This window comes from Neopsephotus bourkii, unplaced genomic scaffold, assembly GCF_033783945.1.
Source record: "Neopsephotus bourkii isolate Nb327-2 ecotype Australia unplaced genomic scaffold, CSIRO-AGI_Nbou_v1 NB_855, whole genome shotgun sequence".
Classification (NCBI taxonomy): Eukaryota; Metazoa; Chordata; class Aves; order Psittaciformes; family Psittacidae; genus Neopsephotus; species Neopsephotus bourkii.
In genome coordinates this window covers 2,601,696-2,624,418 of record NW_026901351.1, presented here as the reverse complement: position 1 = coordinate 2,624,418, position 22,723 = coordinate 2,601,696, and the positions used below count along the sequence as shown (strand labels likewise).

The 22,723-nt window shown below is 35.1% G+C and overlaps 1 protein-coding gene across 15 annotated transcripts in view; it reads right to left on the bottom strand.

Annotated features, from left to right (window-relative positions):
• Positions 1–22,723, bottom strand: part of DGKB (diacylglycerol kinase beta) — a 476,877-nt gene that overhangs the window by 246,066 nt on the left and 208,088 nt on the right. For all 15 annotated transcript variants that reach the window (XM_061356469.1, XM_061356463.1, XM_061356472.1 and 12 more), the window contains 7 exons: positions 21,135–21,275; positions 15,800–15,849; positions 14,416–14,490; positions 13,773–13,892; positions 5,763–5,880; positions 2,935–3,023; positions 2,738–2,854 (listed from right to left, as the gene is read on the bottom strand). In XM_061356469.1, the coding sequence (XP_061212453.1) occupies positions 2,738–2,854; positions 2,935–3,023; positions 5,763–5,880; positions 13,773–13,892; positions 14,416–14,490; positions 15,800–15,849; positions 21,135–21,275 (710 nt within the window). The remainder of the gene's footprint in view (positions 1–2,737; positions 2,855–2,934; positions 3,024–5,762; positions 5,881–13,772; positions 13,893–14,415; positions 14,491–15,799; positions 15,850–21,134; positions 21,276–22,723) is intronic.

The window sequence follows — 22,723 nt, the reverse complement described above, 5'->3', positions numbered from 1 at the left end:
CTTGTCCATATTCATTTATACTGCAAAGTCACCTTTTCAGGCAGTTACTTAGCAACAGAAAATAAAAGTCTAACGAATTTCGATTGACTCTGAGTATTAAAGCCTTATTGTGAGGGTATTTTGGTAGCCCTGTAATCTAAATCATTTGTCATGCTAATTCTCTGACTCAGTGGTAAGGCTACTTGTACCATAATTAATGCACACCAGGCCATGGTACATCAAATAAAAGTATCTTCACACATTCAGTGGTAATTAGCAGCTTTGCTACTTGGCGGCATGCAAACTTATCTGTGAAAAAAATAGCTTAATCTTCTTATTAGTCTCTGCTGATCTCTGACAACAGAACTGGCGCGCAGCAAACAGAAATAGTAGAAGATATGTAGCTTTAAGGAAAATAACGCTTTGACACAATGAAATCAAATAATATGCAGCTCTTCTCAAAAAAAAAAAGGTTTTAGCAGATTTTAAACACATTTCCCTGAAGTTCCCTCACCCCAAACCTAGCTCCTGTAGAATGCCTAAACACAACTAAATGCCTAAAAGTAGGAAAAATTGTATTTGCTGGAAAGGGGGGAAAAAAAAAAAAGGACCCACAAAAAAGAAAAAAGGACAACAACAACCACCAGAAAAACCACCAAACACCCACAAAAAACCACAAACACCAAAACAGACAAATGAACCACATGAACAAACTTTACAAGACCCTAGAAGAGAAAGACAAGAGTATATAGAAAACGGAATCATGGCCCTGGCTGAGAGCTCAGTATAACAAGCCTCAGTGAAAAACATCTCTAAATTTGGGGATTTGATTCAGTTGTTTGACATCAGAAGTGACCCTACTAGGTTGTAAGAAGGAGAACTATTCTATATTCATGAAAGAGGCTCAGAATTAGTTGTGGAATAACTAGCACCCTCCTGAATTACAAAAACTTTTCGGCAACAAGCCCTAGATGTGATGGTGTACAAGGAGTTGAAAATATATGAAGGATGTGATGATAATTACATAACTTCAGAATACCCATTCAAAAATCATGTATCTGTTAGAAATTTAAAACAGTTTTTTTTCAGTAATAAAATATTATTATTACCAAATAAAGCTTTTGTAACAAAATATACAGAATACACAGAATTGCAAGAAAAGTGAATAGTAGATTGAAAAGCAAAAAATTTGTAATATTTTTAAAACTGAAAATTCTCACTTACGTCTAATTTACACTTAAAGCCATAAAACTTAAATAAAAAGATTAATAAGGCTATTTTGAATATTCAACATTACTTTTACAGAAAACAAAGATCTTTAAAACACTGATGTAAATACAACTGCAAAACCTCAGTGACAACATTTTAAATTTGGCTGTCAAAAAACACAGGCCCATTTTTAGTTGGAATTTTAATAGATATTTAAGCACTTAAATATGCACAAAAGCACCCAAGATATTTTCAGAAAAATTAAGCCTTTTTCTTCACAGTGATTTCAATGATAAAGCATTCCTCAATATTTCCTCAGTGACTATCAGCTTTCATGGAAGTCCTCTAAATCTTGATGTGTACCTTCAAGAAGTAAAAGGCCTCTACAAATCTAATACAGATTCATACGAAATAATGGGAAAATACATTTTCTGAGAATTTGCAATTTCCTTTGACTTTGAGAGCCTTACATAATATGTAATTATTGAGCAATATACACATATTATACAGATACAAACACTTCTATATCTAGAGCAGCATACTCATATTTATCTGTTTAAACACAGATAGCCATTGCCTAAATTTAATTATCTGTATGCAAAAATTTTGGATTGGGTGTTCTATTCCTTACATAAATTATCCAAATTTTGACAGCAATCTGGACTACATATTTGCTTCCTTCTAAAATATTGGGTTTTAAGTAATCATAACAGCTTATCACTGAAAGTATCCTGGATCTATGTTCTCTGATAATGTTTCATATTTTGTGCTCTTGTATTAAGAAAATGTCATAAAACATCCAAACTTGTACACTGAAAACAAACATTCGCTAATGCCTCAGTCTCATATTATTATTTAAAACACTGAACAAACAACTGCCGTTTCGTAACAATAATAATGGTATCAGCAAAAAGGCTAGAAGAGACCTGAATCTGTCCCCATTTAGATTTGAAACTTAATACTGCCCTGGCCAGGAACAGAAATACTGGCATTGCTCCTTCTAGCATGAAGATCTCACTTTTAAGGGCAGTGTTCCTTGAATGTCATTAGTTCTAGTTATTGGCTCCTGCTGAATAAGGACTGCACAAAAGTTGTATATATTAGAGTTGGTGCACAGATTAGTATATATCAAGATGTCTCTGCTATTATTCCCAGACACTTGAAATCACTGTATCCTACCAGAAGTCCTCAATTTCATCTGCCTGTCAGTACACCACAAATTAAGCGTCACAGTGACCTTGACCTTCCCCAGTACTGAAAAGTATTTTATAATCTTTCCTTAAGGTAAACTGGGAATTCTGCTCTTTAGCGTGACATATATTGTTTCTATTTGTATATTGTCTTTAAGCAGAGTACGTCTTTAAGCATATTTGCTTGCAAGAATTAAGGACTCCTATGAATATCCTGCATATACTACTTCTTAAACATGCACTATTCATTTCTGATGACAAAATTGAACTAGACCTTTTGAATTATAAGGCCATAAAAAAAGAGATGCAGATTTTTATCTCTCTAACCTGTGCTAAAGGCTTTACTATAGTATACTCACTGTAATCTGACACCAAACACAGTGAAGTCCAGTCAACCCTTGGTAGCATTTTATAGTTTTGTGGCACTTATCACATTTTGTTGGACAGTTTCCTTCTACCCAGAAATGGTGCATTACCTGGAAAAGAAAAGTGTGGATATACACAGAGTTACTAAATTAACAGGTAAATGGCAAAATTAATGCTACCCCAAACTTACATCAGTATTCTTTTTGGACTTGACATATGTTTTGATGCAAGATGCAGGAGCTCTTGAGACACAGCGTTCATGGACAGTGTACTTGCAAACTGAAAAAAGAAACACATTAATAGATGTTGAGGCAATGCTGCTTCTGACTACACTTTTATGAAATAAATAATGTTATCAGCATGCCATCTCTATAAAATCAACCCAATCAGTCAATGAAAACTCAAACTAGACTGCTTTTTCCAAGGAATACAAAAGGCCAATTAGAACAAGAAATATTATTCAAATGAGAAATCCAAGAATGCACTACCATTGCATAACAGGAAATGCTTAACTAAATCGGAGCTCACTAAATTTTTTTCACAATAATTCCCAAATCACGAAAACATTAAAGACAAATTGATGACTGCCAAATGGTTTGGTGTCACTTGCTAGTAGAAAGAAATCTATATTTTAGAAACTATAGGCATGAGAGCAACTGACAAGCACAAAAATAAAAGCCAATGAATTTATGTTGTTCCTTCTATTGATTTATAAATCTTAAATGGCTGATTACTTAATTTTCAGATAGCAATTGTCTTCATGCATTCCATGTAATCACCCCAACTTTAACTCTTACTTTCCTCAGTGTCATCTCCTGAGAAGCTTTTTCTCCTAACCTCTCCACACCAGTTTTTGGTAACCACTATTGTCAGCCAGGACTGTAAAGATCACACTGGCTGCATTTGGAAAACATATAAATGTCAGGGTACAATACAAAGCTCTCCTGACTTAAACTATACAACTGTGCCTAGATAAGGAAATAATGCTATAGCTTATACCTGCATTCAATAGAGTCAACTATTAAAAACTGAGAATGAATTTCTCCCTGCATGGTATATGTCTCACGCTTTTGACCTCGAGAGCAATTAAGCACAAAGTACTTCTAAACACCTTGCTTGCACCTATTACACAAACCCAGTGGGAGGTGCAGCCATTAATCAGACAAACTGCAGGGTGTAACATTGTTGATTGGACCATGGAGGGATGGTGAGGCACCCTGCCGTTCCTCCCTCCCCCCCCCCGCCCCCTTTTTTTCCCTCCCACACAATCTAAAATGCAAATAATGAAATCTATAACAGTGCTTTGAAAGTCTACTGGAGAAGCAGCTTAGTGAGATAAGGAAATAGTGTAATAGTTTTGTAACTAGGCTCAGGCTCCTTGCTGCATGAAGAAACTGAAAGGAGCATGTGGATGTTCTTCAGATACTCTAGGAGCATTGTTCTCACCAAATAAATGTGAAGCACACTAACAAAAGGATTTTAAATAAGCACATTGCAGTAGAGAAAATAACAGTTCTTGTACAACTTGTCTTTTTTGGGGCAATTAATGTAAGTCACCTGCACATTTCCGGTAACTACTGAAGAAGATGATCTACATTCTATACTCAATAAAATTTTCTCTTTCAAACAGATACAGCTATTATATTTCCTCACAGGTGTACATGAGCCTGATGTAAAAGAATATTAAAGAATATAGTATTTCAAGATCTAATAGTCAATTCAGTATTTTTAATATATATTCCAGTTACTGTCACCAGCATTTATCAATCTGAAGTTACTATTTGTTTCAATTTTAATAAATCTATGTCTCTCACTCCATACTACTGTGAACGAAATTATACAATGCGAAAAAACGTATGTGGAGGATCTATATCTGGTTTAAACAGATCTGTGGCCCACAGAGGAGAGACAAACTATTTGGAAACCCTCATTCATTCAAAATAATTTCAAATCAATAGAATTGTACAGGCAGAAAGGTCTTGATCGGCTGTGATGGACTATTTTTCGTAACAAAAATGGAGAAAGTAAGTTACACCAAAAAACTGATTAAGTTATCAAAAAGAACAATGAAAGGTGACTTGACACCATCATGAGAAGAATACAGTAGGTAGTAAAGATCTCATTAATCTAACGGAGCAGGGCATAACACGAAGGAATCACTGGACCCATCTAAAAGATGTATTCAAATCAGAAAATAGGTCTTAAAAAAAGATGATTAATCATTGGAACACACCACAAAAAGAAAGATATGGATCATCTATCTCCTGAAACATTGAAACAGAGATGAAGTAACTTTCAGCAAGATTTGGCTTCTCAAGATACAGGTTATAAGCTGTTCAAACACAGGTTGTTAGAAGACACATAGATAAAACCCAAGGAACTGAAATGTACTAACCGCACCTAATAGTCTAACTAAGGTCAAATTAGATGTAGCAGTTTTTCTGTGTTCCTTTATCTTAAAATCTATAACCACATGAAAGTATGGCAAGACTTAGATTTTACAAACCAACTAAACATACAAAACTTTGCAAGTATTACAAAAACCTGATATATGGAAAATGGGGATTTTGACCTTTACAATAAACAAACTAAGAATTCTGTGCAAAATTTAAATAAACAAACATGGGACTTAGATGCTAGTCAAGTTGATATCTATTAAAATCTATGAATAATTATTCACAGAAAAAAAGAAGACAAATAATAAAAAATAAGGTTGAAACTTAAGCATGATACTTGCTAAAAGAAGGAAATAGAAAATAAATTAAGCAGACTCCAAAGGGAACTAATAGAGCTATCATCATACAGAAAACTCCCTCAAATAGTAGTTTTGAAAGCCCAATATCCAGACAAGTTAAAAATAGAACCCTGAGTGCTCAAGCATAGCAGACAAAGGGGGGAGACACCATTGTGTTGGCAACAGTTTTGTACTGGGAAGCTACTAGTTCTTTGTTATGCAGAGGCAGAACTTTTCTAGGAATAGATATGTATGCAAATGGACACTAAAATGCTTATACTCACAAGAACAGCAGAGACCTTGCTTGCCTACTCCGATTAGCATGTTCAAACAAAGATTACAGTAGGCAGGCTTGTTAAAGTGTTTCAGCCTCCATACGTGCTGCCCATCATCTTTCACATTCTGCACAGGACATAAAAGAAACAGATTTCATTTGATAAAACAAACAATGACATATATAACTGCCAATAAAAATTGGAGACTGACTCACAAACATAAAAGACAAGCTGTTACTTCATTTAATACTCTGCACCAGATCACAGTATAATCATTCTAAATACACAGGCAACGATATAATAAAAAATTCGTCAGAAGCTCATGGACATCCATGTGTTTCAAAAACGACTCTAAAAAAAAAACACCTCAGGCTGCTGTCACTGCTGTAACACAATGCTAGCAATGAATCTAGGCTGATATTAAATTACAACTAGTATTAAAATTAAATAAAATTTGTTCTAGAATAATTCTAAAAATAAAGGTGCTGCAGGTTAGCACATAAACACACACACCCAAATGAATGATAAAAAGGATTTCTTTTTATATGACAGAGATATTCTTAATGACCCTTAGAATTAGAGGCATGCATCAATGTAAGTGAAGTGGGAAATCTAGCCACACCACAATAATACCTATTGCCAGCTTTAATTTATGTTAACGTACTGCCAACAGTCTATCAAAAATCAAGTATTTAAGATTGAGATTTACATACTGGACTCTTCTCCAAAAGTTGAATTCCCTACATTTGAGCTCACATTTTTCAGTTAGCTGTAGCACTATACTCAAATCTCACATGGATAGACTGATCAACTGATCGGCACTTACAACTCAGGGGCCCACTGTAACTTACGCCTACAGCTAAAATATTATCAAATCATTTATGTTTATGAAAGCAATCTTTCAGCTGCATGATTGTCCTCTTTGTTCTTAATGGAATCACTCTGAAACCTCACTGTTATTAGAAGGCTTTTAAAATGATGTGCGCTTCGTACAGATGTTAAATTTAGTCTGTAAATTCCCAGGTTTCTTGGCAAGTGTGGCCATCGGGCTTTTCCCTTTTTGCAATCATCAGAGGTTTTGATTAAAAGAAAAAAAAAAAAGTAGAGTAACCTAATGTAATCAGTAATCAGTTGTTTTTTTAATTTTATTTCTTTTTTTTACCAAATGTAACATCCAGTGGAACAAAGGTGGTTTATGTTTATCAGCTGGAATCAGGCTGCAGTAGCTTTATTCTTCATTCTGAATTACTGAAATTCTATAGCCTTCTTGGTCATTTCATTACTGAAAAGAAATTTTCACATAGCTGAAGGAAGCCACATCAGCCTCTGTTTCCCAGAAGCCACAGAAACATTTGGTCTTCATCCTGTTTCGGATTTCTCACATCAAATTACTGCTACTACTTGTCATCATGTATATGTAGTATTTCTGACTGAATATGCAATAATATGATGGTTTTCACTGATAATGATAGTCAATATAAGTGAGTGGCCATAAATTTTAATAAGAATTTCGTTTTGACCTATATTAGCACATAGCACAAGTTATGTCCTGAGAAATCAGTACTTCTCTATTCTATGAGTCAGCCATTAACAACAAGTCAAAACTGACGAAGACTTCTTCATCCTTGGGGATGGGCATGGGATCCTGAAGGAAAATCTCCAAGAAAATTACCTAGACACAAAAGGAATCAAAGTCCGCTGGAATATTTTTTCTCTATGGAGATATCGGGACCAGAGCCTATGTGGAGTTCCCCCAGTATTATCAAGAGGAGGAAGAGTTCAAATGCCGTCTCTGACAGCTGGGCATTGGTCAGGGTCCCTTTCTGCTGGAAAAGCAGATGGGATTCTAGGGCTGGCAAGAAGTGTGGATGTTTTTCAATTTCCCCTGAAGAAGCAGAAATAGATTCTGCAGCTGTAGAGCAATAGAAGCCTGTCAAGCTCCTTCAAGACTGGCAGCTGAAGAGGATGCATTTCATTAAATGTAACTTCCATTTTTCTTTGCATCTTACTACCACATTCCACACATTTTTGAAGTATTGTTAAAAACACACACAACATAGTATGTGAGTTCCAAGTCTTCTGAAAGCAGAGAATCATTCACTAGATAATAAATACTGGGTAAATCCTTCTGAGAAAAAAATAGCAACCAATGCACACTTTCATTTTAACAATACTGAGGTCATTGACAGATTCAGTCATAAACAACAGGCACTTAAAATGCAAGCTAACCAGTCTTCCTTAGCAAAATATTTTCTATTTCTAAACCTTAACAAAAATTCATAATGATGAATAAACTTCCCTCTCCTCCACATTAGTTTTGTGTTACTTTTTTCATTTCAATTTTATCTTTAAAGAATGACCATTACATGTGAATATGCTGCTTCTTATTGGAACAGAGCATATGGACTAACTTTGCTGGCATTTTCCTTATCAGAAAAACAAACAAGTCTTGATGTGGGTGTTCTGCCAATTAAAACACTTAACTGTGTTACAGACTGCAACTGATGCAAATCCATTACATAAACACAATGCACTTTTGGAAAATAGCAAATTAAATTTTTGCTCTTGTGCACTGCCAAATATAAGCAATAAAGTGCTGCATATGATTATACATGCACATAACTTTTTAAAACATTGCCAAGAAAAAAAAAGACATAATGTGAAACAAAGCCCCCTCAATGCAAGTCTTTAAGTATGAATAAAATCCACAATTCTGACACAACAGTGCATTTACTGACACTCACTCATTTTGCTTCCATATCCTGAGAAAGAGTTTAAAAACAAACAGTCATTAAAAAGATCTCAAATCAGGACAGGTACAGTAAAAGTCTCTTCCTTACTTCATTATACATCACTGAAAATGAAGCCTCCATATGCCATACACAGACTATAGCACACAATGAAAACAGTTAGACTTATTTTGTTAATGGTTCTCTTAGCTTATGGTCCTGACCCTTCTACCATGGATTTGACTGCCAGAAGGACCTGACATTAAAAAGCAAGTCAACCATGAAAGAGCCAGCCTTAGAATTAGTGGAAAATTTTACGTAGTCACAGAATTTAGCTACGCATCCCTAATAATCTGGGTTAATATTAACTTACTTCAGCTTTTCAAATATTTTTAAATAAAGCTATCCAAAAAGACCTTAAAGTTTAAAGCACAAAACTCAAGATTCTGAGACTTAAAAAAAGGTATTGAAACCGATCATAAATTTTCATCCCAGCAAGTATCCCCTCTTACAATAGCTATACAGTGTCTGAAATACCAGCAGGCTCAGTCTTTTTTGTAAGAAGAGTCAGTAACAAGCAACCAAGGGAAAAGGATGTTAGCGAGTCTGTGGAGTTATTCTTTCACTGCTATTTTGTTTTCATTTATGTCAAAAATATTTACATGTCTTGAAGACATTTTTATGTCTGACCTTGGGTATTGTTCAGTCAGTGGGAAGTGAGAAGAGCATCCATTAAACTACGCAGCTCCTTCTTTTAATACAAATGCAGTGAAGTTCTTTATTCCTTTGGTGGCTCTCAGCATTCATGTCAGGTTTTGTTCAATTTGGTTTGGGGAAGAGGGGGTTCTAAATCTGTTCTGGTTCAGCCGGAGAGGAAGTAACCTCAAGATAAACACTATTTGGGAGGGCTCCTTGTTTCTAACTTCTTAGGTATTTCATGTGCCTATGTGTGTACACTGGAGAAAGGAAAGAACAACAAACAAACACACATTTCCCCAGCCTTCATCCATGCACTCACCAGTGCATTATCCTGACCATCCAGAAATGCTTAAGTATTTGTATGCGCATTAGAAAATGACAGCACAGAAAACGCAGCACAGGAGGAGAAATTATCGTTTAAACAAGTTTCATAATTATCCACAGTTTCCCTGGCTCTAAATTGCTAGCAGAAATTACATTCTAAATAATAGCCATCTGCATGAAATACCTTTTTTTTTTTTTTTTTACACCTTATACACAAAAATGGTTAAGAGTTACTCCTGACTTCTCCTGGGCTTTTATCACCCTACAGGCAAAGGCAAAGTAGGTCTATAGTAAGGAAAGGCATCTGCAAAGCTCCTGCAAAGTGGGAGCTAACACAGCATAAAAGTAGAGAGCACTCTCAAGAAGAGTTACGCATTTTCTTAGCAGTTCCGGCTGTAGAGTCTCACAAAGCATTAACATCGCCCCCTCTGCTGGCAACGCCTTGAACTGACCTTGGTAAAACAGCTCCCGTTGATCATTTGGAGTGAACCTGCTCCCTTCCTAGCAGGAGCCAGCACAAAGAGGGTACAACTACTTCTAGAGGGGGCTTGGTTTTGCCCTTGGTTTTGCTTGGGTTTCGTACATATGGAAATAGCATATGTGACATCGGCATTTCAGCTTTAGAAAACTCACCTGCCAGACTTCAGATGGGAAAAATATGTTATAAAAATAGCACTGGGGACAATGAGATCACTCTTATTCCTTGCTGAATGAAAGAAATACAATTCTATGAAACTGTCCAGCAATTAGAAGTCATTTCAGACTTCAGCTTAAGAGGGACTTCTCAAGGTGCAACAGATACTATGTCTGCAAGTCCACAGTTTGGTTCCACGTTCACATACTCAGTGTTACATCCAAAAAGTAAGCCAACAATAATGTAATATATAATGTAAGAAGCAATATTCCACCTTTTACTTAATCAGAAGGTTAAAAAAAGAGTTGACTTACATTCTTTGAGTGTAACAGCATAATACTTGCTGCTTTAGGAGCCAAAAGAAAATTGCAAGTGTATTTCCTTCTAGTTTAATTGAAGCACAGCAAACCTTTAATACAAACGTGTTTGTCCCATTGAAATTTACCTTGATTTAAGGGTGAAATAGGCTGAAAATTACAACTGGTGACTTAAAAGAAAGGCATAGTGTGCTGGTTTCAGATTATTGACTTTAAGAAGCATTTACTGTTGTTCAGTTTCACCCCACGGCAGCTTTTCGGTAACTGTACAGTACCAGATACAGTACAACTGTGACATCTAGTGGCCAGTAAAGAGGGAACAAAACACTTTCCACACAAAACAGGATTTTTTTTTAAAAACACTTGTATTTTTGAACTTGCAGTTTATAGCTACTTTTTGTACAATCACTGACAGGGGTCTTTTCTTGCAAAACAAACTGTGAAACAGTACGTGTATCAAAGCACTCTTACAGAGTAAGAAGCAGTTAAGTTCCTTATCTTGTACTGAAATTGTTTGTTTAGCACATCTATTGCCTTGAAAAACACCAAAACTAAGAACATGTTGCTTCTATCCTCAAACAATCCCAGAATAAAACTGCATTTTTAAGCTCTACCTTCACAACAACTCTAAACTCAAGTTTTAGGGAGGAAACAGAAAGCATAAAACCCAGCAAGATAAACTGGATGTTTAGGTTGATTTCCTAGAGAAATGAAACTTATATATGCTCTTTCTCCCTTTATAACTCTAAACTGGCCCATCAACTTAAAAATTAATTTAGTAATCACACCTAAATTTGAGAGAGAACTAGAAGTTTCATAAAGTCTAAAGAAAAGGTGGGGTGGGGGCAGAGATCGGAAGGAAAATCAGGCAGATTTCCTTGTTGCTTCTTTTCACAACAGCTGGCTGGCTCATACTTGTAGTAACAACTTAGCATTCCTATTACTGATGAACTCAGAGGGCAAAGACCACAAACCTATGAGAGATTACATTATCTCAACCCCATTGTTTATAAAAACTAACTTGTTGGGGGTATTTTGTATAATATAGTCCTGTATCGCACTAAAATGTTTTCCATTATTGTAACTAAAGCATCTAATATAGTATGCAAGAAAAATGGACTGAAAGGCTTTAATGTAATATAAAACTTTTATATGATAGATGACCTTTTTATATAGCTCTCAAAACTAAATATTAAGTACAAAAAAGTAGATGAATTCTGAAGGTATCATGACAAATCTTCAGCTGAGATAAATTTTCATAGCTTCACTAATGCTAGCATAAAAAAGTACACCACCTGAGACTCCTGTATTGTTTGTACAAGCTCCATACAAGAGTTAAATAGATTACAGTTAAGTTAATGGACCCCAAACCAAAACAAATTAAAGACTTCACTGGTATCTTTCTTTTTTTTTTTTTTTTCTTTCAAATAAATTACAGTGACAATTCTTTGTCACTATTATACAAGCTATTATTCCCACTTTCAATTAATAAAACTATGCTTATTGATACAAAAATATTTTGTATACCATTATAATATTTTTTCACAACTCCACATTTATGTCTCTTCAACACATGAAGTACCAGGAATTCTCTTGACAGAAACACTGATCCATGCTAATAGCTAGCTACAGAACTTTGATCACTGTTTATGTGTTTTTACTGTTTCCATAGTAAAGCTATGCACAGCAAAATAAATTATCTAACAATTAGCGAAAATACCCAGAAGACTAAAATATCTGGTGACATACATTTACATGGCTTCTTTCTAAATAGCTTTTGCTTTAATATGAAAATAAACCTCTAACAGAAGGATCTGCATTAGTTTATCACAGAATTTAAGGAGTTTTACATTTGGAAAGAATGAACTGTGGACACTGAAAAGTACTCCCAGAACATACACACTACCTGTCACAAAAAAAGTCTACACTGAAAATTAATATCAGTTATCTGCTATACTGATTGCTTGAGAGCATTTGCTGCCCTTTTTGTTTAGAGAAATTCTATGGAAATAAGTGAATTTATCCTGACAAAGATGAGCTCTTTGATGACAGAGAAGTAATTTAACATTTTAGTTACTCAGTCACACATCCAGAATTAGGGCATTAGCACTTACAGTGATACAAAGGCACTGAAACTTTTCCTCAATTCAGATATTTAGATGGCAATTTGATTAATAAGATTTTGCAAAAAAATTTAGATCTTCTGCTAAAAGCACTGTTTTGTTACATACTTCACTATAGAAAGCCTCAGTCTGACCATTCTTTGTGTGAGTGAAACACTGTAAGGGAACAACAGCAGTCTAGGTTTAGTGCAGGCATGTTGCAGTATACAAGGAAAGTAAATACTACTTATTATTTCACCTCAATAGCTAAAAAAGAGTTCAGGAAAAGTTTTGTCTCAAATAACAGAAAAACATTTGAAACATATGATAAGATACATGTGCTCAAAATTATCTCAAATATAGGACAGCAGGTGGCACTGGCAATATGCCAGTGTTAAAACAGCTGTGTTGAACTGGTATAAAATTGATCATATTACATCTGTCTTATATTTAATGTGAAGTTGTAAATGTACAGAACGTAAGCTCCTCTTTCATAATACTCTATCCTTTGCTGTAAGTGTTCTCTTTGATATTGCTACTAGCTATAGTTTGTTAAGGTAGTTACAGATGGAATAGCTATCACAAGGATGTATCACAACAGGACAAGAGCCAACGGGCAGTAACCGCAGCAGGAGAAATTCTTACTCTTATGCTGCACATAAGTAAAAAAAGCTCTTTCCCTTGAGAACAATTAACACAGGTTGCCCAAAGAACCAGTGGAATCCACCTCACTAGAACTATTCATGACTGGGTTTGAGAAGGCCCTGGTTAACTCAATCTGAAGTCCTGCCACTAATCATAAACTGAACCAGATGACCTCTAGAAGTTCCTTTGAACCTCTATTGTTCTGTGACTCTGCATAGTCAGGACACAAAACACAACCACGCTGAGAAGCCTAGACACTGCTCCCAGCCAGCTGTAACACACACGGGTAGTAAAACATTCTGAACAGATATACCGCAGCTAGGAATTAACAATGTGTTAACAGGACAAATTAATCAGCTTTTTACAGCTTCTAGCTCCAGAACTGACTCATTTGACATTGCTTCAAATGTGCTAAAGTACCTCTGACTTTGAAGACACACTTCTATTATTTGTATGTTATTCAGCCATAGTAAAGAAAAGCCATTCTTTACACAGGCCACAGAGAAGCCAACCTGAGGGTCATAGCTGACACGCACGCAGAAATTGGACACTCTTATGTTAATACTTACATTTTCTAAACCAAGGAGGACCAAGAGAGGGATTGTTGTCATTCCTCCTTGGATCCACTCTTCTAGAGACACAGTGCCATCATGATCATAGTCAATTTCTTCCATCATTTCATGAAGGATCTACATAGTTTAATGAAAAATCTCATGGATTCCATATTCTAATACAATAACTTGGTTTTAGAACATGTGCAGATCTCCAATTCCCTCATCCGCATGCAAAAAGGAAAATATTATTTGTATGGCACCTGTAGAAAATGAGTACTGACAGTTCAGAAGATGAAGTGTCATATTCTTACATTTTATTAGCACCTAAAATTCCCAAACCAAGTTGTGTCCCCTTTTGTATTTACTATGTACAATGCAAATAAGGGGTAGCTACTATTAACAAATTTTCAGAGACAAACCAGTTGTGTTAATTACTACATGCACTGAAGGAAAGCCCTAACTGTAGTAAGAATGTTTCAGAGATCAGAATTAATCAGAAAAACACTCATAAAGTGCTAATTGGCGGTGACATAGTTGAACACACTTATTTCTCTTTTACTAATTAATATATAGAATCACATGTTGACCTTAAGTATTACAGCATGATTAAATTCCATCTCTAGCAACATTAAAAACTTGTGATAAAATGGATACTTACTGGACTCAGTTCAGTAATATCCCATTCAAGGTATTCTGCAACATGCATCATTTGAGCAATGATATTTTCTAGCTCCTACAGACAAATGAAAAAGAATGATAATATTTAACACAATATTTTAAAAATAAAAATTCTACTGTAAGCATCTAATAATCCAAACATACTGCATTCAGTGACACTGTTTCATCAACGTTGCTAATGAAATATCCCTTAACCTGTAAGCTGTCTACTCTTAGGTGAATCCACTTCACCATCTAAACATTAGGCATGGAGTGCAAAGCATGCAGGGAGGTAAAATACAGCCCCACAACCAAAGGACAGCACCTGGGTCCAAAGCAGTAACAGATTCTTCCTTCCTAGTTGATCATTAGAGCATTAGTTTCATCATCTAAAGTCCATCTTGTGATACAATGATGTAAGGATCTTTAAAATACAGCACTCTAGGCTTTTTTTTTTTTTTTTGGACAGCATTTGTATAATTCACAACTTTCTAATGGAAATAAGGTATAAAGTGGACAGTATAAACTAATACAGATATTTGCTGACCATTACAGTGCTGTGATCTCCCTTGATCATGTATTACTAGTGCTCCTCCATATTTATATATATGGAGGTTTGGTTTGTAAACATACTCAAATGCTTATCTAGAACCATTCTGAATTTGCATGTGTATTTATTATGCACTAGTTAACCAATTTGTATTTTATATTGCCTATAACTATGATATAGCATTTACTTTATACCTCTGTATTACTTAGCTTCCCTACTCCCCTGTCACTTATGCAAATCAACTTTCTCAAACCTATGCTGTCTTACTTCGGGGAGATAGAAAAGAAGGGAAAACAGAAAGCTGCTTATAAAATACTTCTTTCTGTTAGCTAACTAAACAAGGATGGCTACATTTTTAAAATGACTGCTATTATCTCTGATTTTCCTTCAAACTTTGTACCTCTATTCTTAATAATAACATGGAAGTTCTAACATCTCCCTACATACATCCACTGAGTGACTCACATTTTCGCCTTTTCATTAAATCTTTACAAATGGTTCTTTCATACACATCTCCCAGCAACATACTAGAATTTTAGGAAGCCTATTATGTGTCCCCTACAGCAGCATAGTTAAAAATCAGAAGACCATAGAGCAGGACTCCACAACAGAAATGTCAGCATTTGAAAATTTACACAGCTGTAGAAGCAGCGGCTTAGTGGAAGAGAAAATTCAAGAGTTACTTTCAAAATGGCTGACTTTTTATCAATTATAGTTTATACTGCTTCTATTAATTAAGGATAAATATAAACTTGATTTGCATTAATGTAGGCTTGTTCAGGTATGCCATAATGACATACACTTACAATGAATTAAAATACATAAATAACATTACCGAACTATCCAGGTAACCATTCCCATCTGTATCATATAAGCGAAACATAACTAAAAGGAAACAAAAAGAGAAGGAATCTCAGTTAGAAAACATAGTAACAGCATAATTTCATATAAAAACCAAACACAACAAAAACCAAAACCACACAACAACCAAAGCACAAGCCAACCAAACCTGAGTAACATTTTCCTTTAATGATTACACTAACTGTAGACCCACAAAACACTTTGTATTATGTGAGAGGTTCATTCAGCATCTACCCTGCCACGGTGCCTCCTACAAGACGCATTAGCAGGACAATGCAATTGCACCTTTTCCACATAATCACTACAACAGTTAATTTGGTCTGTGAAATTATTTCTGGTTCCTCCCAGAGACGATCTATATTCATGATTAGTACCACCAAAAGGCCCCTCTCTGTCATCTCATCAAACACAGGATAATACACAACTGGTCATGCAAATATTGATAAGCTTAAGTTACAACGGTATCTCATTTTCTTGGTTGCAGCTATCATTATTCAGCAATTATATTGCTTTAGAAATGCTTTCTGACCAACTAAATGAAACAGAGCATTATTATTTGAAGTATCTAAACAGCCAAGTCCAACAATAAGCATTCTTCACAGACTGCCAGCATGACTCCTCCCAGGACAAGACTTGTTTCTTCAGTTTGAAAATGTATTCCTAACATTTGGGGAGCTACAGAGACAAGAATAGCTGCATTTTGACAATATCTAAAAATGGATATATACTTTTAAGTTTGTATCATTACTTGATTCTAGTCACAAGAGCAGGTATGTCCATCATTACCAAGATATTTCAAAGTAGCTTACTCTGCTGACCACATACTGCATCAAATTGCAGAGCAGAAACAAGCTTGAAGCTTTGGTAGGAATACTGTTAAAAGACTAAAGACGAAAATCAGAAGGAAGGGGGGAAGTGAGAGAGAGACTGCGTAGCAGGTGGGCTTAAACCAGAACACCCCTCCATAAATCTATTTCCTAAGGAGTAAGAAAAGAGCTCTGTAATGCCTGGACTGATACTAGAAAATCCAAGCAATCTGCTTACAAACTGTAAACATATGACTTATTCAACAGCAAACAATCATGAACAACTGTTCTATGATTCAACAGTGAACAATCCCACCACACTTGTCCACAGCAAATTCTGTTACAGTCCAATAAATTCTGCAAGCAATGCTTATCACAGTTTTCAAGAAATAATAAGAAGAGGAAACTATAAGCAATTGTCAAGTAAAGTTCAGAAAAAAATGGGTAATTTTTGACCTGCAGTAAAACATACTTAACTACTACATGGATTGGTCTGCTTCCCTTATATCCCCCGTGTTACTCCTAAGTTGCTCACCTAAGTGGGGGGATAAAAGCTAAGTACTATACCTCTCTACCACTTCAGCAATTTTTGCTGCTAAATTGAACTGCTTTCAAGAGCTGTAATGTAAGATTTAAAATGTTTACTGTTGTACACTGTTTCAAGCTACAAAGGTCCATTATTCTTTAGGTAAATAGTGTAAGAAAACCTATAAAAATATCCTGCCTGTGAATTACACAGCAGAAACATTTCAGTGTAAAACAGCAGTTAATGCTAAAAGCACCAGAGATACTGGTATTGTCCCTGCTAGTACATCTTCTACTAAAGCTGCTCAGGGCATGACAGCTACATTATCTGGCAAAGATACCATTAAGCATTTGGTTTCCATAGGGATGAATCACTGAATGAGTGATAAAGTTCAAATCCTTTAGTTCTTCTTCCTCCTCCTCTGTGATTGTAATGCACTGGTTGAAAGAATGTTCTATGGTTATCATGACGCAAGTTTTAGCATCTCTGTGATCTTTACCCACACCAGAGCAGCAGTGTTTACGTTTTTTTCCTTTAACATGAATCAGTAGTTCTAATCAGACATTCTGAAACAGACATTAGCATAATTATAACTGTTTCACCTTTGTAGCAAACAAAGTCTCTCCGATTGCATACATATTAGGTAGTGAAAGGATCAATCTGTGCTCTTGGGTGAAAAAAAACAAAACACCAACTACGCTACTGGTGTAGCATGCAATCTCTTGCATATTTTTTCCATTTTTTTTCTATTCATGCCCTGCTAAATATTCATATTCTTCCTGATTTATGCACTCTAAGAGAAAAAACAACAAAATGATAAAAACAATGGAACAAAAGTTCTGATGCAAACTAGAGAGACCAAGTAAATTGTATTTCTCTTCCCATTGCTTTACCTGGTAGCACTAACTGGCCACTAGAATTCTGTTACTACACTGCATACCTTTTGTAAGTAATGAGAAACACATTAAAATAAAATTATCAAGATGAGATCAGTTGCTGCATTGCTGTACTTTTGCCTGCAATTTCTGGGCTTCTAAACTTGTGTATGAGAAAAGGAGGCATCCCAGAAATTCCAAAAGTTCAAAGTATGTTCTTTTGAGAAGAAACTGGGGAATCCATTCTCAAAAAATGCATGTACAAACAAGTGCTAATGTACCTTCTATGTTCACCAGCACGTGTACTTTGAAAACTGCAAGGCTTGTCACTCTCCACAAAAGCCTGAGTGTCCAAGAGCTGCACAGCACAGTAAACAGACTGTAACTGGAATTTGTATTACTGCAAAAATACAAAAGAATAGTGTGGCATTCTCAAAGCTTCTGCCGGTATGAGAAGAACAGAAACAGAATAACCTAGACTTTTGATAAGAAAAACTGGCAAGAAAACCTACAACTCATTCTTGGAGTTTCTGTTTGTAATAATGGAGAGAAGTTCCAGCACTTGCAAGCATATTATGTTTGTAAAGCTATGGTAACTGTGGAAGTCATATGTTTCCTTCACACCATTTATGTCCAATGCCCTTCATCCTGCCTCCTGGTATTTCCTAAACAGTTTCACAAGGTATGTGTCTGGTGTCCACAGCTATTCAGATTGAAAAAAACACTCAAAATGAGGAATAGATTGTGCTGATAAAGCCTCATGTGATTGTGAGCTAAAATAACTTCTACCACTGGGGGCATTCAAGGAAAGTAAGTTTAGCCACAAAATACGACTATTTGGTTCTTCGGAAGAACTTTGCATATTTACAAGGCGTCTTTCTTACATGTTCAAGAATCATACTGTGGACACCAGCAAGCAAAGTTTGGTATCTGTGAAAACAACATGAAGAGCAGAAAATGGTTTCTATAGATCAAGCATACAGGTTGAGCCACACAGCATTAAGGTACTTAAGAATATAGATACACCTTGAACTACTTGTGATATGACCTTAAAAAGACAAATTCTTCCAATGCATCTCTGCTAGGGAAATTTGGCATATTCTTTATATTCAGGCCATATCTAGTTTATGAATAATAGATATGCTGAGCATGTCAAAGAGGTGAGGTTCGCACTGCTCAAGACCTCTAGAAATACAGTTAATAGTTTAGAGAATCTGTGAAAATACAAAAATCTAGATTCAGTTCCTAAACACTAATCCCTCTTAGTGTATTTATCTTAAAAAAACCTTCAGTTTATCTCAAATTTTGTTTGAAAGCACCATTTCCATGTTCTGTTTGTCCTGAACCGAGTTTCCACTAAGTTATGATCCAGAATGTTTTCTTTTTTTTGTCAACAGAAGAAAAATTCAAACCCTGACTGGAGATTAGTATTAATATTAATTTTGGCAACTCCAGAATAAGCCATGCTTGCTTTTTCTCTCCACTGCTACTAATTTATAATCTACCTTACAGCCACAGGACCTACTGCTATAAAATTATTTCAGACAAAGGGTTAAACTATATCATTAATTTATAAGAACAATTCAACTAAAGTCAGCGGGGAATTCTGCATAATAATGGTACACTATAAATCAATACTTAGACACTAAAAAGTGGTAACGTGGTATATTTCAACTCTGTATGAGAAAGTAGAAAATAAACCCATATAATAACCTTAATTATATGTAGTAAATAAAAAGGATCCTGAATATCTTACACATGTAAGTACCATACAGCTATTAAATCATGTTCTCTCACTCCTAAATCATACAGATCATTCATAGTCTTTTGCCTATGCAGTTCCTTTTGCAGGAAGTTTGTGGAACATCCCCTACACTAAAATCATCACCTGCTCCTCTGTCTCTCTTCTTCGTCGTAGCAATTCCTGACACTAGAGGAGGCAACTGATCTCCATTTCATGCTATGGTTTGTTCACAGAGCTCTTCAGAGGTCTGATGAGGTTTGCATTAACTTGTTACCATGAAACAGTTATTATATTGTAAGCTAAATTCAGTCTTGTTTAGGAACTTAAGTTTTCCTGTGCTTGGGTTCTGAATGCACATTCACACATGCATCTTTATATTCTAATTATATTGACAACCAACTAGTATTACCAAATTTGAGGATGGCTCCTTATAATCTTTGCAGAGACAATAATATCAGTAATCTTAACAGTATGATGTTATTGTAAGCTAACTACAGGTAATGAAACATCAAACTACTTCCAACAACATGTAGTCATTTAACCTGGTAATGAATCCCTCTCTCCAGCAGAAGCAGCCTACTCTCTGCATTTCCAAACACACTATTTGCTTTCCACGCAGTATTGCTGACTCATCCCACAGTTCTTTTACGGACAGACCAGCTATGCATATCAAAGTATATTTAGTCTCATGAAGGCCTATATTATTAGATCAACTGTTCATCTATTCAGATAATTGGCTTCTGAAACTCCATGATGGGGAAACATGAGGATTTTTCCTTTTTTCTGCAGTTCACAGATCAAACTTTCAGGTTTTTTAAACAGGTAGAAGTTTTGGGCTTTATGAATCAGGCCCCTAATAAAAACATCACATAATTTCTAACTTTCAGTGTCAAATATTTCCACCAGTGATGCAGACTTACACCATTTTTGGCCTTTCTTTATTCGCTAATACAGCTTATATTAACAACTCTGTTTGAAAGATATTGTTTCCTACAGATTATTCACCACTTCTATATCTAAGTATCCTTAACATATTTCATTTGTTTTTCTCAGATCTAATACTAATCAAGAGACAACAGTACACAGAGGATTATTTTAACTAATGATGTATTATTTTTACTCATCTTAGCATGTGCTAGCTAGAAATTAATTAAAATAATCTCATCAAGTTACTACCATTAGCAAGAAAAAAGGGTAATTTCTGCAAGAACTGCCACTTAGAACCATATTTTTACAATACAGCTAACTCAAAACTCAGTCTGAAACTGAACATTTAGAAACAGATTTTTTGATGACTTACTGAAATAAGTACATAGAATTAACTTTTTTTTTAAAAAAAAGGAAAAATATGAACATACACTCTAGCTTGTCTTCAGGTCTTCCTCTTTCTAGAAGTGACAAATAGCAAACAATATCTTTCAGCTGGATCATGTCTGGTAAATTTAAGTTGGCAGGAGTAGAAGGTCGGGAAGTAGAGGTACCTTTGTTAAGCCTCAGACCTGGAAATAACCCACAAGCTTTGTTACTCTTGACATATGATGTAAGCAGAAAATACTTGCATCTTCAGTTTATGTGAATCTCAAATGACTTAATTTAAATATAAAGTTTTAAACTATTCATGTTCATAGTTTATCTAGCAAAGGCAGAATTAAAATGATAGGCTACAAAACATTATACGTATAAAGCAAATTACTGGGGAAAAAAGTCAATTATGGGAATGGCAAAGCCATTTTTTCATATCTGTTGATCAGCTATTTGACCACAAAAAAATTGGTGAATATTTTTGTTATACAAAATTACATGTTAATTGGAGTATTAATCCCTGGCCAATGCTGCATGCTCTTCCTTGTGATTGTAGAGGCTTCATCTAATTCACAGATCAAGACTAGCTACACTAATTGAGGATGCTTTAGTGTCAAAGAAAACTGGTAATACGAGCGTAGTCTTTCCCAAAACACAGCCAGACATGTGTCGGAGCAACACATATACAAAACATGGGAAGCCTTGGCCACAGAAATCTATTAAAATAAACACAGGATAGTCATAGTAATTGTTCAAACACTGTGAACAAGAGCAGCTCCAGTGTACCACTCAGAATACAAGTTTCAACATTGCCGAGCTTTTTGTTTCAAGAGAATGTTAACATAACTGGTCCTGATGATACTGGTGGAATCTGTAACACCAACAAACAGAGGTGTTAAAAAAAAGAAAAAAAAAAGAAAGGAAGGACAGCAGAACACAGAGAAAACAGTAGTAAAACTTGACTTACAAGTTTGTTACATTTCTCACTGACTTTACTGATGTTGAAGGTAACATTTTACAAAAGGATTTACTGTTCATAAGTATTTTCTGTAACTAATTCAGAACAGATGCATCATTGCACGCAACATGTATAAATAATTTCATCTGCTTGTGATGTACAAGTTGATTACCATAGCAAATGGAGACAATACTGGTGTTTCCCTCTCCCCCCCTATTTTTATCTTGAAAAACTTCTTTCCAATCTGAAGACATTTTTAAAGATTTACTGAGGTACCCATTTTTAAAAAAAATAAATAAAAAAAATCAACAAATAAGAGCAACTTGGCTTGCGTAAAATATAACTTTGATCCAAGTTAATGGTTTCAGGCAGATAATAAACACTGAAAGAAAATATTTAAATTCATAAAAAGATTTAATAGCGCAATGTTCTATTAAATGAGCTCCCGTATCAATGAAGTGCTCTTAAAATTAAGACATTATAAAATATTAATCAATTAAGATGCTAGCTTTAATCACACAATGTACACAAATAGTTCACACTCCAGTCTTACTTGAATCTTATGCACAGAATAAAAAGTGTTACGAAACTTAGACTAACTCATCTCAAAAAATGTGCAGTCCTGAAATCCCAATGAAAAGAAATATGAAATTTAAGGCTATCTTTTAGCGTCTTATAAGGTTCAAG